At 31.6% G+C, this 18,231-nt stretch overlaps 1 protein-coding gene across 2 annotated transcripts in view; it reads right to left on the bottom strand.

Moving 5' to 3' along the window:
• Positions 1-18,231, bottom strand: part of LOC115225262 (titin) — a 193,903-nt gene that overhangs the window by 102,337 nt on the left and 73,335 nt on the right. For both annotated transcript variants that reach the window (XM_036515440.1, XM_036515448.1), the window contains 17 exons: positions 17,341-17,640; positions 16,885-17,184; positions 15,731-16,036; positions 14,904-15,209; positions 12,612-14,438; positions 10,728-11,030; positions 9,754-10,059; positions 9,146-9,451; positions 8,232-8,525; positions 7,162-7,467; positions 5,712-6,017; positions 5,124-5,426; positions 4,630-4,935; positions 3,745-4,050; positions 2,138-2,440; positions 1,391-1,696; positions 43-348 (listed from right to left, as the gene is read on the bottom strand). In XM_036515440.1, coding sequence (XP_036371333.1) covers positions 43-348; positions 1,391-1,696; positions 2,138-2,440; positions 3,745-4,050; positions 4,630-4,935; positions 5,124-5,426; positions 5,712-6,017; positions 7,162-7,467; positions 8,232-8,525; positions 9,146-9,451; positions 9,754-10,059; positions 10,728-11,030; positions 12,612-14,438; positions 14,904-15,209; positions 15,731-16,036; positions 16,885-17,184; positions 17,341-17,640 — 6,690 coding nt within the window. The remainder of the gene's footprint in view (positions 1-42; positions 349-1,390; positions 1,697-2,137; positions 2,441-3,744; positions 4,051-4,629; positions 4,936-5,123; positions 5,427-5,711; positions 6,018-7,161; positions 7,468-8,231; positions 8,526-9,145; positions 9,452-9,753; positions 10,060-10,727; positions 11,031-12,611; positions 14,439-14,903; positions 15,210-15,730; positions 16,037-16,884; positions 17,185-17,340; positions 17,641-18,231) is intronic.

Genomic DNA, 18,231 nt, shown 5'->3' with positions numbered 1-18,231 from the left:
TCAATAATAATAATAATAATCAAAATAATAATAACTACTTACATATTTCCTTCCTTGGAATTGTTGCATCAGTTGTTTCTAGTGGAGGACTCTCGCCTTCTGCATTTACTGCCATAACACGGAAGTAGTATTCCGTATCCTCAACTAAACTTGTAACACGATATTCAAGAGTATTTGCATCAACCTCTCCAGCCTTATTCCAGGTTAAACGAGAGGCAGATTTATATTCAATGATGTATTTAGTAATAGGTTGTCCTCCATCTTCACTGGGAGCTTTCCATTCAAGATCCACATAATTATGGGACACAGCAGTTACTTGTAATGGTCCTTTAGGATGTCCAGGAACATCTGCAAGGAAACAAATATACAGCAATTTTTAACAAAGAGTTGCAACAGAAAATTAATTATGTTTGAATATTCTCAAATTTTTACTAATATATTTTCAGTTATGGAACACAGGAAAGGGAGGTTTTATAGTTTAAAATTTTTTTATTGATAATGAATGGATAGAATTAACTAAGAAAAGTAAAGATATAGAAGAAAGCAAGTAAAAAAAAACAAAAGATGAAATTATTATGCTAATCAGATATTCAGAAATAACACAAATCAGATGTGATAGAATTTTACATTATGCTAATCAGATATTACAAGCGTCAAAGAGTAAATACAAAAGTATCAATTTGTTGCTTAAACTGTACAGATACTTTAAATCTATACAAGGCTTATTCTTTCTTTCATTAAGAATGTAAGTAAAAAAATAAGTACAGTAAATTACTGGTACTTATTTCACTGACTGTATACAAATAACAGGTAAACTCAACTCAAAAGAATTTGAATTCAAACTTAGACAGACAAATCTAAACATTGATCTGGTACTTTATTTACCATTCCAACAAAATTTTCAATATATGTTCATTCTTGACAATCTATGTTTGTTAAAGCTTATATTTCCTGGCTATGGATACATCAAATCCATATAAGATTATAATGAATTCTTTATAATCAAATTTCAAAAGATTGTAAAAGAATCTCATAGAATAAACATATTTTTGATATATTTCTATTATAAATTAATTAGCTACTGTTTGCATAATCAATTACTGAATGATTATACTCCAGACTAATGATAACAAGGTCAAAACTTATCATAAGTCAACATATATACCTAACTTAACTCAATAAGTTTCCATAATATATGACTGACACTGAGCATGAAGCTCAAATTTAAAGTCTCTATAAATTTTAAGCCAACATACAAATTTCCTGATCAAGTTATTCATCATACAAAAGTTAAATTAGAAAATTTATGCAATTCAAAATTATGAAGATTGAAATTATATACATATGTTTATTAAAGAATAATAAAAATATATTATATCTAGCTACTCACTGTAAGGGCTCTTTGCAAGTGTGGCTCCATCAGTCTCTAATGGATCACTGCGACCAACTTTGTTGATTGCAATAACTCTAAATTCATATTCAGTTCCTTCCGAAAGGCTCTGAACACAATAAGAGGTTACATCAGATTGAACTGTAGCAACATTGCTCCAATATTGGCGTTTGGCTTCTTTTTTCTCAATAATAAACCCTGTGATAGGTGAACCACCATCACTATCTGGATATTTCCAAGTAATGCCCATTGCGGTTCTCTGGATATCAAACACTTTAATAGGACCTTTTGGTTTAGAAGGTTTTTCTGAAATATAAATTATGGTTGTTGCTACATTGTCATAATTATCTGAGTGATATACAAAGATATATTTGAAACTTCAGCATCAAAGTTAGAAACAAATTAAAAAGAAAAGAAAACAGTAAGTTAAATGGCTGTTCATTAACAATTATATTTTAAAGATATTAGTCAGATGAAAAAAAATAAGTTTTAGAAAATAGCAAAGAAAAGTTCAGAGCTAATTTTAAGATATTATCTAAAACATTTTGACTTCCATAGAAGAAAGAAAATCAAACACACTCTATTTCAAATTAAAATAAAATCTAAATAAGCTGACAGAACCTTTTAAAACATACTAAAATTGTTATTTATTAAAACAGAAAGTGACGTTCAAAAAGACAAAGATGGAGTAAAGTAATCAGCACTTTAAATATATTAAATACATAAAACAAGATTCTGAAGACTTACGGAGTTCTTTCACAGGAGTGACAGGTTGATCCATATCACATGGTGCACCCGTTCCAACAGAGTTTGTTGCACATACTGAGAAGTAGTAGTCAATATTTTCTTTAAGACCAGTGACTTTATCAGTAAGTAAGTGGCTTTCGACAGATGAAACTCTCTGGCGTTCATCACTCTTTTTCTCACGCTTCTGAATGACATAGTGTGTTATCTTTGCCCCACCATCAGAACGAGGTGGTTTCCATTCCAAAATAGTGAAATCAGCACCAACTGCTGTTGATTTCAAGTTAACTGGTGGACCTGGAGGATCTGAAATATAAATAAAATTTTACTAGAAATATGTAAAAATATACTCCATTGGATATCAAATACTCAGAGAGGTATATAGAAATTTACATTTAAAATGTTTCTGTTATCTTACATTTTATATCTGCCTCACAGGACAAGTCGTGTAAGGTCAAGAAAATCTATATAATCATCATCATCATCATCGTTTAACGTCCGCTTTCCATGCTAGCATGAGTTGGACGATTTGACTGAGGTCTGGTGAACCAGATGGCTGCACCAGGTTCCAATCTGATCTGGGAGAGTTTCTACAGCTGGATGCCCTTCCTAACACCAACCACTCTGAGAGTGTAGTGGGTGCTTTACATGCCACTGGCACGAGGGCCAGTCAGGCGGTACTGGCAACAAAAGTAAATTAATTGAACAACTGAGCAATTCAGTGTTACAGCATTAAGACTACTTTATCCCTGTTCACTCCAGATATTTATTTCACTAATCTCAAATGTATAAAGTCAATATCAATTTTAGCAAGATCTGCAACTCTTTAATCCACACCTGTCTAGCCAGCTAAATCATAATCTAATTTCCATAAAAGTTTATTTTAATCAATGAATTTGGTCCATTCTGCAGAATACAAATTAAGTTTTCCTTATATTTCTGTAATATATGATCTCAAGTATGACTGTGACGTTATTAGCTCAGTTCACAGTCACAACTACATGGTTCTGAGTCTGATAATATTTTGGTTGATTAACATTTCATGAATGGAATTTAGTAAATGGAAATCATATCTGTATGTGTATAAAATGTGTGTTTATATTGTGGTGATGTTGTTTGTGTTCTTTTATGCTCTAACTTTGCAGTTAACAAATTGAGACTGACTAAGTAAGTTCTAGCCAGGAACATATACCAGGAGTTGATATGATAAACTAAGTTCTTGAAGTGATTGGTCCAGCACAGCTGCAGTCTAATGACTGAAACTAGAAAAAGAATTTTTTTTAAAAATGTTTTCTCTATGAAAAACCCTGTGAAGGTTGAATAGTTATTGTGCTTCAGTAGTAAGCTTGGGAAGCAAGAGTCTAACAAAGAGTAAGAGATTGGCAGAATGGCAACAGGAAACTAGAGCTGTATCGTTCCCAAGAAAAACATATATCTTGAGATTCTGGAATGGAGGTCCATGACCACTAAGACCTGTAGACATGGTACAGGAAGAGAGAGAGAGAGAGGAATTACAGTTGACCACTAGTTCTAATGATCATTTGGAGCTTTTGATGATACACATTGATACATAATGGAAGAGAATATTTCAAAAATTGAGTTCAACTTACCAACTTTCTTGGGTAATTTAGTGTAATCAGAAGTTTCCAGTGGTTGACTTTGGCCTTCTTCATTCACAGCAATAACACGGAAATAATATTCAGTATCTTCGTTTAGATTTGAAACATAGAAAGTAAGAGTTGATCCATCCACAGTTCCAGCTTTAGTGTAATATGTACGTGAGGCTTGCTTGTATTCAATAATATAACTAGTTACTGGTTTGCCACCATCATTCTTTGGTGCCTTCCATGTAAGGTCAACAGAATTATAAGTTACATTATCAACTTCAAGTGGTCCCTGTGGGCTTGAAGGAACATCTGAAAAATTTATATAAAAGATCATGTTATAGTCTATAAATGAAACATGAATATTTAAAATGATATATCAACAAATATTTTCTGGGAGAGATTTTAAAACTTTTCTTATAAACTTTTATCCTTGTTCAAAATGAATATGGACTTTTGATTGCATAAGGTGTCTTCTAGGAAATTTTATTGATTACAATCATTTAAAATATATCAGTGATACATATCAAACATTTCTAACTAAATATTCTATTCTTTTCTACTCTAGGTACAAGGCCAGTTGATTAGATCGACCCAGTACGCGACTGGTACTTAATTTATCAACTCCAAAAGGATGAAAGGCAAAGTCGACTTCAGTGGAATATCGAGCCAGAGTTTGGGCTAAATTAACAGAAGTTTGATTAATAAATAATAATGTAGATCTTTATGAAAGCAACTTTACAAAACTGGAAAATATTCATCAACTATAGCTTTGGGATTTCAGATGTAATCTTTTTATGATATTCTGATGCAACTGAAATTAAAATATATTTTTAAAATTCTGATGACTTTAAGTGAAATTCTTTTAAGTTATGTATAGTATGTACTTACCAAATGGACTCTTTGCAAGAGTAGCATCCTTGGTCTCCAAAGGAGCACTCTCTCCAACTCTGTTTTCAGCAATAACACGGAAATAATATTCAGTTTTCTCTTTTAGATATGGACAGCACAATTCAAAAGTGGATGCATTGACTTTGGAAACTTTGTTCCAAAACGTGCTTGATGCAGCACGTTTCTCAACAATGTAACCTGTTATGGGAGAGCCACCATCATCTGGTGAAGGCTTCCATTTAATACTAATGGAGGTACGCTGAACATCAGTGACCACAAGAGGTCCTTCTGGTTTAGCAGGAATAGCTGAAAAACAAGAATTAGGAATATGTAACATATTTCATACAAAGATAAATATATATATCCATCTATCTACAACATGATTTTTAAATATAATTTTAAATGAGAATGTTACTAGAAATTAGAGTTTAAAAATATCTCCATAAATAGATTATATATAAAATATAAATGTATTCTAACAGATTGAAACTTACTTGGTCCTTTCTTGGGTATCACAGGTTTTGGACTCACACATGGTTCACTCAATCCCACTTTGTTTTCAGCAATTGCTGAGAAGTAGTATTCAGTGCCATCCTGGAGAGAAACTGCTTTACAGAATGTTTCATAGGGACCCACTTTTGTAACTTTACTCCAGTTGTCAGGTTTATTGACTGCTTTCTGAATGATGTAGCCTGTAATAGGACTGCCACCATCATTCCTTGGTGGTTTCCATTCTAATGAAGCATAGTCTTCTCCTACTTTGGTTGGAACTAAATCAATAGGAGGCTCTGGAGGTTCTAGAAATTGAAAAAATTTTAATATTTAAAATTTCAAAAGCATATATTTTAAATAATAACCATATATTATTAGACATATTTGTGAAAATATATAAAATATAGAAAATGTGAAATAATTTTTAAAGTTATTCCATGAGAGAATTCAATAAATTTTATAAACAAAATTTTTATACAGTATAAATCATCACCATTTAACATCCACATACCATGCTAAAAATCTGTTGATATAGCCTAAAAACTTAATTTTCTTTAAGAATTGTTATAAATTTTAAAGCAAAATCTTACTTAGATCTCGTGTTGGTTTTGTAATATCTGTAGCTTCCAAAGGAGCACTGCGGCCTTCTGCATTGACAGCAATGACTCGGAATAGATACTCAGTATTTTCAAAGAGATCTTTTGCTGTGTATGTTGTGGTATGTGCATCAACTGATCCTGCTTTAGACCATGTGGTTCTGTCTAAAGTCTTGTATTCAATGATATAATTAGTTATAGGTGTCCCGCCATCCTTTTCAGAAGGTTTCCATTCTAAGTCAGCACTGTTAAATGTAACATTGCTGATCTTTAATGGTCCTACTGGTGGAGATGGAACATCTGGAAATGAACAAAAGCATTACCAAGATTAATAGTAAGCAGTCATAACCAATTATGTTAGAAATAACAACGGAAACTAAGTATAGCATAACATCAATTACATCAAACCCTATTAAGATCATATTATTTTACAATAAAATTTATCCAAAAATTAATTTCTGTATTAACTTTTTAATGATGTGCATATAAATTATATTTCTTGAGAACTAGGTGTTGGATATAAATTCTTTTTATTACATTAAGATAGGTTTTTTTTAATGGCATCCATGGCCAGCTCAGCTTGAGCAGACTTATTGCACTTATCTTTTATCTTTTACTTGATTCAGTTATTGGACCACAGCCATGCTGGAACACTGCCTTAGTTTTAAGCCTGGTATTTATTCTATTGATCTTTTTTGCCAAACCACTATATTAGGGGGTGTAAACAAATCAACACTGGTTGTTTATCAGTGGTGGGGGACAAATACAAACACAAAGACACACACTCACTCACTCTCATACATACACACACACACATATATATAGTGGAGGCATGTAGCTTAGTGGTTAGAGTGGTGGACTCCTGATCATAAGATTGTGGTTTTGATTCCTGGACCAGGTGATGCGTTGTGTTCTTGAGCAAAATACTTCATTTCACATTGCTCCAGTCCTCTCAACTGGCAAAAATGAGTAATCTTGCAACGGACCGGCATCCCATCCAGGTGGAGAATATATACACCATTGAAACTGCCCCTCATAAGCCTGGCATGGCTCAAGAAGGAAACATTTATTATCTCATTCTTGTATATATATATATATATATATATATATATATTATATATATATATATATATATATGAGAGGTTTCTTTCAGTTTCCATCTCCCAAATTCACTAACAAGGCTTTGGCCAGCCAAGGGATATAATAGAAAACTACTGCTGTAATAACCAGCACTGAAAACAGGTTATCCTTCTTTTAAATATTTTTGGTTCTTTAATGAGTTTTTAAAGAAGTTCTTTTAATAGTATAGTTACAGAAATTAATAAAATTATAACAGATATTGTAATATCACTGAAGGACCAAAACATATCTAATTATTTTCATGGACAGCAAATATGTCAAAATGTAATTCTAAATTAATTGATCCAAAATTTATTTTACATACCATATGGACTCTTAGCAAGAGTTGTTCCTTCAGTTTCCAAAGGAGGACTCTGTCCAATTTCATTTTCAGCAAAGACACGGAAATAATATTCAGTTTTCTCAATAAGGTTCTTGCAACAGAGTTCTGTAGTTGAAGCACTGGTTCGATCAACTTTAGACCACTTGTTACGAGATGCTTCTTGTTTCTCAACCAAATAACCAATGATGGGAGAACCACCATCATCCTTAGGTGCTTTCCATTTAATAGTAATTGAATTTCTTTGGACATCAATGACAGAAATTGGACCAATTGGTATTGAAGGTGCAACTGAAATATATTTAAAGAGGAAAGTTTAGTTTTAATTAAATGATAAATACTGCCCTCATGAAACATAAAACTCAGCCAATAAAGTAGCATAAAGATGACAGTAATTCTTGTGATTCTTTTTGCATTTTGGAAAAGACTTCCATATTTAGAGGATAATTTTTCAGACAATTAATCTCATCTGTTGAGAATATATTAATATTTACATTAGGTTTTTATTACTAATTATTATAAGGTACCTTATCTCAAATATATTTGCAAACCAAATTCAAACAAGGACACATTATTTCTAAATCTTATTGTTAACTTCCCAATCTACTAAGCACTTGGTGCATATATTAAGACACTGGAACATGTGACAGAGTGGCTAAGAATCTTTTGTTTGAATCAAAAGTTCTAGTTCAAGTTTCATGGAATGAATGTACATGTTCGGAAATAAGGCATCTTATGATAATTGGAGTTTGAATCAATGTGAATATAATTCACACTCCCAAAAGTAACTCAATACTCTGGACAATTATCATCTGCATAATAACTCATTTCATAATATTAGATCTTTAAATAATCAATAGTTTATATTTTAAGTGAATATTTTAAATGGAAAATCATATCCTTTGTAGTGATTCTCATACAAACATGTGTAGTTTCAGATGTTTTATTATCTTTCAACAGTATATTGGCCCAGTTAAAGCACAGTACCACTCATCCAAGCAATGATTAAATAAGCAGGACACAAAAAGTTATTAATGAAACAAACAGTCTCTTACGTAATTCTTTTTGTGGTTTAACAGGCTTTGTTTCACAAGGTTCACTTAAGCCAATCTTGTTTTCAGCAAAAACTGCAAAATAATACTTGGTATCATCTTTCAAGTCTTTAATTCTGCAAGAATTATCAAAAGCTTCAACAGTTGTCACTTTAGTCCATTTGTCATCTTCTTTCTTCTTGATGATATATTTGGTAACCTTAGAACCACCATCTCTCAATGGTGGTAACCATTCTAAGTCTACAAAGTTGGTTCCAATTTTCACAGGTTTCAAATTTGTAGGAGGTCCGGGTGGGGCTATATTAAAAAAAGGAGAAAACAAAAATGTAAATAAAGATTTGAAAGAAAAAGAATTATTTAATGTTAATTAATTGATCATTATGGTAGAAGATTATTTATTACAAATTAACTATGAAAATAAAATAATAATTTTAAAATAATGACATCCAAATGTGATTAAAATTTAGTAAGAGTTATGTATATAAGATAATTAACAATATAGAATATTTTATAGGCTATTGCTTAAATTTCTTACATTCAACCATTACACTCCTTACAATTATTTTATTCTTTTAATTATCTTATATTGAGCATGTGTATTATATGTATGAAAAATAATTTATTTTATGTGCAAAATAAAAAGTTTTTCTGCTTAGTAATGATAATTTGTTGTAATTCTATTTTAAGTGTGAGTAGTTGAGCACTAGTTCCTGAAAATATAAAGTATAAATATTTTCACTTAGATGAGTAATGAATATATTTCAAACATTCTTACATATTATTTCAATTCTAGATTTGCATTCAAGAATCTATAGGAAGCTATTGGTGAATGAATTTTGTTGGTGTTGAGAAAACTTTATTAAGATTTCCATGTAAATTACAAAAATATAATGTAATTATAAGAATGAACTACATACACAAATCTTTCATTGGTTTGGTTTCATCAAGAGCAACAAGTGGCCTGCTTATTCCTTCTGAGTTTATTGCACTGACTCGGAAAAGATACACAGTGCCATCGGTCAGATTCTGAGCTGTGTATTTTGTTATATCAGGAGCTACAACACCACATCTTGTCCACGATGGACGATCAGTTGAACTGACTTCAATAATATAATTAATGATGTCAGAACCACCGTCACTTTCAGGAGGTTTCCAAGAAAGGTCAGCTGAGTTGTGAGTGACATTATCAACAATAAGTGGGCCTCTTGGACTATATGGAACATCTAATAAACAGAAAAAAGTTTTTAATTACACTCATTCATATGAAGTAGTTTTGCTTATTTTAGAGATAAAACAACTTTTATTTTTATAAACAACAAACTAAAGTAGTAGATACATTTAATTTCGAATGAAAGACATTACAAGAAAATACAAAGGTATAATGGATAGAAATATTGTTTTTGTTAAAAGCACTTAAAATTAAGAGAACATTATATTCTATATTAGTGATTTGATAAACATCTATTGAAAATTACAAGTAAATGAGTAGCTTTGAAATTTAATTTATGATTCATTAATTTCATACCATATTTGTGTTTAGCCAATGTAGCTTCAGAAGTTTCAAGAGGTTCACTTTGTCCAACTTCATTAATAGCAATTACTCTAAAATGATATTCTGTTTTTTCTTCAAGATTCTTCACACAGTACTGAGTGATGAAATCAGCAACTTTATCAACCTTCGACCATACTTTACTGGAAGCTTCTCGCTTCTCAATAAGATATCCTGTCAAAGGTGAACCACCATCTTCTTTTGGTGGTAACCATTTAATTGTAATGCTATTTCTTTGGACATCAACAACCACAATAGGACCTGTTGCTTTAAATGGAGCAGCTAGAAAATATAAAAGAAAGATTGATTTGTAATTAGAAATTAAATATCAAAATATATTGAAATATTAAGCAATAAAATATGAATATAAAATGCATATGAAATCCTAATTTGATAATTTTAACATGTTTGAGTGATATTTAAAACTGCCCCCTCCCCACAAAAACAAAAAATAAACTCAAATACAATTGTTATTTCATAAGAAATAAAATATATCTTTATATATAGAAGAGAAGTTGTGTGTCTATCTCCTATGATTTAGATTCCTAACTACTCCCACATTTTGCGGTGCAGTTTAACCAAAACCGGGTATCTTACAGTCGTGATTCATATCGAGCCCTTCTAGGTATTAGCGCACGTCTACGATGAGTCTACGATTTAAAAAAAAATTTACGATCATTTTTTTTCCATTTTAATGCATTTTTTTCGCTATTATATGGAAGTAACTCTCTAAAAATGTCTACGATGAGTCAACGATTTAAAAAAAAATTTACCATCATTTTTTTTCCCATTTTTAATGCATTTTTTTGCTATATTTTGGCTATAACTTTCTAAAAATGCTTATATAGTTATTTCCCTTACAAACCCGAGCAACGGCGGGCGATACTGCTAGTATTTTCTAAATAAACAACATTAATCAAATCAATCTTATTAAACAACTTATGACTTACTAGCATCCTTTCGTGGGATGATGGGCTTTTGTGTTTCAGCAGCCTTTCCAATACCAACTTTATTCTGAGCACTGACAGAGAAGTAATACTCCACACCCACTTTCAAATTAGGCACCTTACAAGAATTTTCATAGCCACTAACTGTTGTTACATCAGTCCAGCTTCCAGTTTTCTTTTCTTTCTTTTTGATAATATAATCAGTTATTTTGGAACCGCCATCACTTTCAGGTGGATTCCAACTTACTAAACAATAATCTTCTGTAAGTTTAGTATGTTTGAAGTTCTGTGGTGGTCCTGGAACAACTGAAATAAGAAGTCAAATATAAGTAAATGATGTACTTTTGCATTAAAATTACTAGATATCCAAACCATTAAAAATATTTTTATCAATGAAAATAACTTTAAATATTGAAAATTACAAGGAATAGAACATATGGTTTGTTTCATGGATTACCCTAAAATTACAACTATAATGAATTTTGGATTTCTAAACACAATTGAGGAAATATAAAAAATATTTGAAAATGGATTCTAATAGCAAGTTAACACAACTTAGCATGAATAAAGTGAAAAGTATATTACAAAATATTTTAACTATATTGACGCAAGGTAAAAAATATTTGAAAAATATGAAGTGTATTTAATAACAATGCCTACATTAAAGCACTGTCAAACAATAAAAGCAAATATTTAACTGGCTAAATAGAAGGACTATGAAACAAATTGTTATGCTTCATTGAATATCACTGCTTATTATGCTTATAGTGCAATTATTTTCACTTTCATTTGTCAAACCCAACAGCTAAAAAGTCTGTTCTAAGCTTCTTAAATAATAAAAAATTATAATGCTATCTTTCAGAATTCATTATGAACTTCTAAGTCCATATTTACTATATTAAGATTCTAAAATCTAAAAAATTATCAAACTGGCTTTCCAATTTTCTCTACAGTGTCCTAAGATACGAATGTTAAGATTCTGAATTTTGGTATTCATGACAAAATATCAATTCCTCATTTTAAGCTGCTAATTCTAGTACAATATTTTCATATTTAAATACAAGCTATTTTAGTATTCAATATGAAATACTTTTCAAACATATAGTACTGGTGTGAAATGATTGTTGAATTGAGGAGAGGCAATGCAGAATCAAGAGAACGCTTTAGTATGGTCAAAGGCAAAACAACTTCTATAGTGCTGGTACCACAACAAATTGCACCCAGTACACTCTATAAAGGGGTTGGTACTAAGAAGGGCATCCAGTCATATACACCATGCTAAAACTGAAACATTGAAACCAGATGTGCTTCCCCAACTCACTGGATCATGCCAAATGATCCAACCCATGCCAGCATGGAAAGTGGACAAAATGCTGATAATGCTGATGACATAACAAACTCCAGTGTCTAGAAATTTGCATATGTTAAATTTATTCAAGGCTTAACTATAATATATTTAGTCTTTTTACAAACAAAAACTGAAGATTCAATGTTTTTCTTTCCTTCTTTCTTTTCATCCTCCTTTATTTCTAGTTTATTAAATCCTCCTGTTTTTATTTCTCATTTTACTTTTAATACCAACTTCTTAATTCCAATATTAGGAATGCGTTGTTTCATAACATTAAATCTACTAAATCTCAATTTGGCAATATTTCATAAAAGTTTAATAAACTTTATCAAATAAAACTATTGCTGCTATTGAAAATCAGTATGACTTCACTAGAAAGAATTTTAAAATAACAGATACTTTTATAGAAATAAGATAAACCCCACATATATTTATTGATGAATATCTACAAAACTTCATCCCCATTTGGTATAATAGTCAGGAACTCAGTAATTCTTAAGAATCTTTTTTAAATTGCAATGAGTATAGCATTAACATACCTGATACTCTGGTTGGGATAGTAACATCAGTAGCTTCTAAACGTTGGCTTTGGCCTTCAGCATTGACAGCAATGACACCAAAGAGATATTCAGTGCCTTCGGATAATCCAGAAACTGTAAAATCTTTTACTTTTTCACCAACTGTACCACACTTTGACCAAGTGGATCTGGAAGCTACCTTGTGTTCAATTATGTATCCTGTTATTGGTGATCCACCATCATCTTTAGGTGCTTTCCAGTGAAGGTCAGCACTGTTATGAGTGACATTATCGACTTCAAGTGGGCCAATAGGAATAGAAGGTGGGTTGAAAGGACTTTTAGCAAGAGTGGCATCATTAGTCTCTAATGGTGGTCCTTTTCCAACTTTGTTTTCAGCTGTTACTCTAAAATAGTATTCAGTCTTTTCTGTAAGATTTCCAACCTTTAGTTGAGTTGTTAATTCATCAACTTTGCTAACTTTAGTCCACATGGAGCTTGAAGCTTCTCGTTTTTCTACAGTATAGCCGGTCACTGGAGAACCACCATCATCTTTTGGAGGTTCCCATTTAATGCTAATTGAATTACGCTGAACATCTGTCACAGCAATTGGTCCAATACATTTGCCTGGAACTGTTGCTGCCTTCTTTGGGATAACTGGTGTTGCTGTTTCTCCAATTTCACCTTGGCCAACTTTATTTTCAGCTGCAACACCGAAATAGTATTCTGTGTTTTCCTTAAGATTTGGTATTTTATAAAATGAATCAAATTCTTTCAGGGTTACTACTTTTGTAAAATCACCTGTTTTCTTCTCTCGCTTGAATAAGATATAATTTGTAATTGGAGAGCCACCATCACTTTTAGGTGGATGCCATTCTATTACAGCATAATCTTCTCCAACTTTTGTTGGCTCAACTGATCTTGGAGGACCAGGAGGTGAGAGCTTTCTAGTTGGCTTAGTAATGTCTGATGCTTCAAGTGGAGGGCTCTTCCCTTCAGCATTTATTGCAATAACACGGAACAAATATTCTGTATCTTCAATTAGCTTTTTAACTGTGAATTGAGTAGTTTTACCATCCACAGTGCCAGCCTTTGACCAAGTGGATCTGCCAACAGTTTTTACTTCAATAAGGTACTCAGTAATGCTAGAACCACCATCAGATTTTGGGGGTTTCCACTCAAGATCTGCAGTATTCACAGTTACATTTGTAACTTCTAGTGGTCCCAGAGGTGCTGATGGAACATCAAATGGGCTCTTAGCTAAAGTAGCTCCTTCTGTTTCTAGTGGCTCACTCTGACCAATTTTATTCACTGCAATTACTCTAAAATGATAGGAAGTTTTCTCTCTCAAATTTGGACAGCAAAGCTGTGTAGTGTGTGGATCAACAGTTTCTACTTTGGACCAATAAGTCTTATTCTCTTCTCGCTTCTCAACAATATAACCTGTAATAGGTGAGCCTCCATCCTGAGTTGATGGTTTCCATTTGATAGTTATAGAGTTACATTGAACATCAATAACTTCAATAGGTCCAACAGGTTTGGAAGGTGGAGTTGGTTCCTTTTTCAGAATAATAGGTTCTGCCATCTCACAGGGTATACTGATGCCAGCTTTATTCTTTGCAAAGACAGAGAAATAATATGGTACTTCTTCTTTCATACGGTTAACTTTCAATGATGTGTCATAATCAGAAACAGTGCTTTCAATTTCCCAATCACCTTTCTTCTCTTTCTTTTTAATGATGTATTCTGTGATAGGAGATCCTCCATCAGACTTAGGAGGAGACCAATTCAAAACTACAAAGTTAGCACCAACTTTAGAAGGTTTGAGATCAATTGGTGGGCCAGGAGGACCTTTTCAATGAAAAAAAAAAGATTTTAAGTTTAATTGTCCATCTAATTAAAAACATAACAGAAAAATACTCATACTCAACAATTTGTTAAACATTTATCGCATTTAAAAAATTAAGCATAAAATATAAGAATTTAACAAGTAAACATAAAGAAAATAGGATGCTTCCAGCCTTTTCATAACATGTCAAATATATTAGTGAGTGTTGAATTGGGTATGTGAATATCTTGTAATTTTAGTTTAACTACAAAATATGCTATGAAACAAAGACTAATGGGCACGTTTTAATTACTTAGAATCACTTCTTAATATAAAATATTTTTGTACAAATTAAAAAGAAAATTAAGTTATTTACAAAAGCAAAAGAAAGCATCTTTTGCCAACAATATGGTATAAATGGACGTATTAAAACAACTGTTGAAAATTAAACATCTAACAATAGGAAAAATAGAAAATTTGTCCCTTACTTATCTTCTTCCGAGGTATCGTGACATCTTTAGCTTCTAAAGGCTCACTGCGTCCTTCAGCATTCACTGCAACAACTCGGAACAAATATTCAGTATTCTCAATTAGATCTGAAGCAGTATATTTTGTTACATCAGGGCCTACAGTACCACATTTGACCCATGTTTTGCTATCAGTTGGCCTAAATTCAATGATGTAATTGGTGATTGGAGTACCGCCATCACTTTCAGATGGTTTCCATTCTAAATCAGCAGAATCATGTGTAACATTGCTGATTTCCAAAGGTCCTTTTGGTTTAGAAGGAACGTCTAAAAATAACAAATATAAACTATAATTAGTTACTTTATCAAAATATGATAAACTAATCTTATGCATGAAAAATTAAATAAGTAATTAAGTAGATATGTCTAAATTCACAAAAGATGTTTAAAATGTTACATCATTAAAGAAAATAGTTAAATTCTAGAAGTAAGGATTTAAGTTTGCTGAAATATTAAGACTTTCTAAACAGTAGCTAAAAATATTATATTAAACAATATTTTATGTTGATTTTGTATTTGGTTTACAAGATTCTTGATATGAACTCATGCATTGAGACATGTATCTTAAGAGGTTCAATATGTCATTAAGTGAAACAGAATCAGTGTTTATTACTAGCACACTAACAATACCAAGATAAAACAGAATTTAACAAATATCATTATATTTAAACTGTTTAGGTTTTAGATATCCAAGTTTTAAATATTTTATATTGATAAACAAGTGATATTATTTTCATAATACAGTACAGACAAATTATTAACTAAAAAAAAAAAAAAGAAACACATACCAAATGGACTTCGAGCCAATGTAGCATCTTTGGTTACTAGTGGTTCACTCTTTCCAATTTTATTAACAGCGAAAACTCGGAAATGATATTCAGTTTTCTCAGTTAGATACTTGCAACAAAATGCAGTAGTAAACTGATCAACTTTTCCAGCTTTAGTCCAGACTGTGCTTGAATTTTCTCGTTGTTCAATAATGTAACCAGTAAGGGGAGAACCGCCATTGTCCTCAGGTTCCTTCCATTTGATGCTAATAGAATCCCTTTGAACATCAGTAACTTCAATAGGGCCTTGACATTTTCCTGGCACAGCTAAAAAAAAAAAGAAAATGATTTATGAAATTGAAAACTAAATTTTACAGTCATAAAATCATTTTCACAATCTGTTATACATACTGTCTATTATACTTTTCTTAAATATTTTGATGTGTTGTCATTTAGTTATCATCAGTTTCTTGCATTGTAATAAAAAGAAAAAGCTCACAAAGTTATGATGTGTGTGTGTGTGTGTGTGTGTGTGTGAGTGTAAAATATGCTGCAGTATGGGCCAAAAAAACCTATGCCTTCCTTGGTAGCATCAGTACTGGTCAGCTCAGCACTACAAGAGAGAACTGTTGTCTTTAGCTGACAACTACACTTTCATACACACGCACACACACACATACACAGAGCAAAACTCAATGCACTTAATATCATAGCAGTTATTACTTGAGTGAGTACAATTATTTGTTGCTTGAAGCTTCAGTTATGTTCACACTTTCCATGACACCAAATGCCAGCCTGTTATGATGAGTATCAATATATTTTACTGAAGCTTCAATTTGAGTAATAGAGTAAGTTTAGAGCTTGGAAGACATGGCATAGAATTTGTGGCTTGTTTTGAATATAACCATAGACATATTTTTGTATCATTTTTGTATTTATTTAACTAGTTGCAAAACTTTACCTATTAAATTTATATCATAACTGTTCTCACTAGCTCTTCATTTTCAATGGACGATTTAGACAATTTCTATGTGCAAGAAAATCATCTACATCATCAGATGAGATTTATGGTTTTTATCTCCTCTTATTACTCATCTACAATATTGTTTGCAACTAATAATTGAAATTTTAGAATTTTATTTCAACTGATTAAAATAAATAAAATGCAGTCATACTTGGTTCTCTTTGTGGCACAATTTTCTTGGTTTCTGCAGCTGGGCCAACACCGGCACTGTTTTCAGCACACACAGAGAAATAATGATCAACATTTTCCTTGAGACTTTTAATCTTGTATGTGAAATCAATTTCCTTAAGAGATGCAACATCTTCCCAGTCACCAGTAGAACGTATTTTCTTTTTCAAGTGATAACCTGTAACTTTAGATCCACCATCATCTTTTGGTGCTTTCCATTGCAGGGTGACAAAGTCTTGTCCGATTTTGTCAGCATGGAAGTTAACAGGTGCACTGGGAGGTTCTATAAAACAGATAAAAGTAATATCATAAGCAAAGGAATAACAATCCTAATACAGGTGCTAAAATATCAATCAAAGAATTAACATAAAAGATATTTTTAAAAAATACTTTATATGAAATATTATTTCGAATAAAATGAAAATAATTTGGATCTTACGGATTTTCTTTGTGGGTTTGGTAGTATCAGTTGCTTCTAAATAGGGGCCTTGACCTTCAGCATTCACTGCAGTGACACGGAAAAGATATTCTGTTCCTTCTAAAAGTTTAGTTGCTGTAAATGTCAATGTTTTGCCATCTACTGTACCACATTTTGACCATGAATTTCTTGATTTACTTTCAATAATATAATTAATAATGGGAGTGCCACCATCAGATTTAGGAACTTTCCATTCTAAGTCAGCAGTGCTTTCTGTGACATTACTGATTTCCAGAGGACCAATTGGTGCAGATGGAACATCTAAAGAATCAAGAATTATATATGAATAAAACATATCAATCAAAAGAACAAATTTTTAAAAAATTGATGTGCAAAGTTCCCTACAATATGTGAATAGATGTATGCAATTAAACTATAAAAACGGTAAATTGGATGTTATTAAAGGAAGAGAATATATAAAAAGAATACAGAGAAATAGTCTCAGTGATCAGCCATTAAAAGTATGATAAAAGAATTAGATACAATTAACTATAAAAGAGAGCTAAAATATATGGATTCAACAGTAAATGTGTTAACGAATGTGATATATGTTTCAAAAATATAACAAAATATAAGAAATAATACATTAAAATATATAAGCTCTTCAATTTACACAATTGATAATAATAATAATAATAATAATAATGTCTTGGTATAAAAGATGGTCTACAGCAAATATTCTGCTCAATACCACAGATTTCCTTGTCAGTTGTTGACCATAACCAAGTCCCTTAGTGCATCTCTGATCATGAGCAGAAGTAGTGGGGGAGCATCATAGTCATGTGTTGAGAGGAATTCTTTGGAGTTTGAAAAATATTTACCTCAGGAAAGATGGGTGTTTTGTTCAAATTC

Source organism: Octopus sinensis, linkage group LG2, assembly GCF_006345805.1.
Source record: "Octopus sinensis linkage group LG2, ASM634580v1, whole genome shotgun sequence".
Classification (NCBI taxonomy): domain Eukaryota; kingdom Metazoa; phylum Mollusca; class Cephalopoda; order Octopoda; family Octopodidae; genus Octopus; species Octopus sinensis.
The sequence above is the reverse complement of the archived record's forward strand: the minus strand, read 5'-3'. Positions and strand labels throughout refer to the sequence as shown.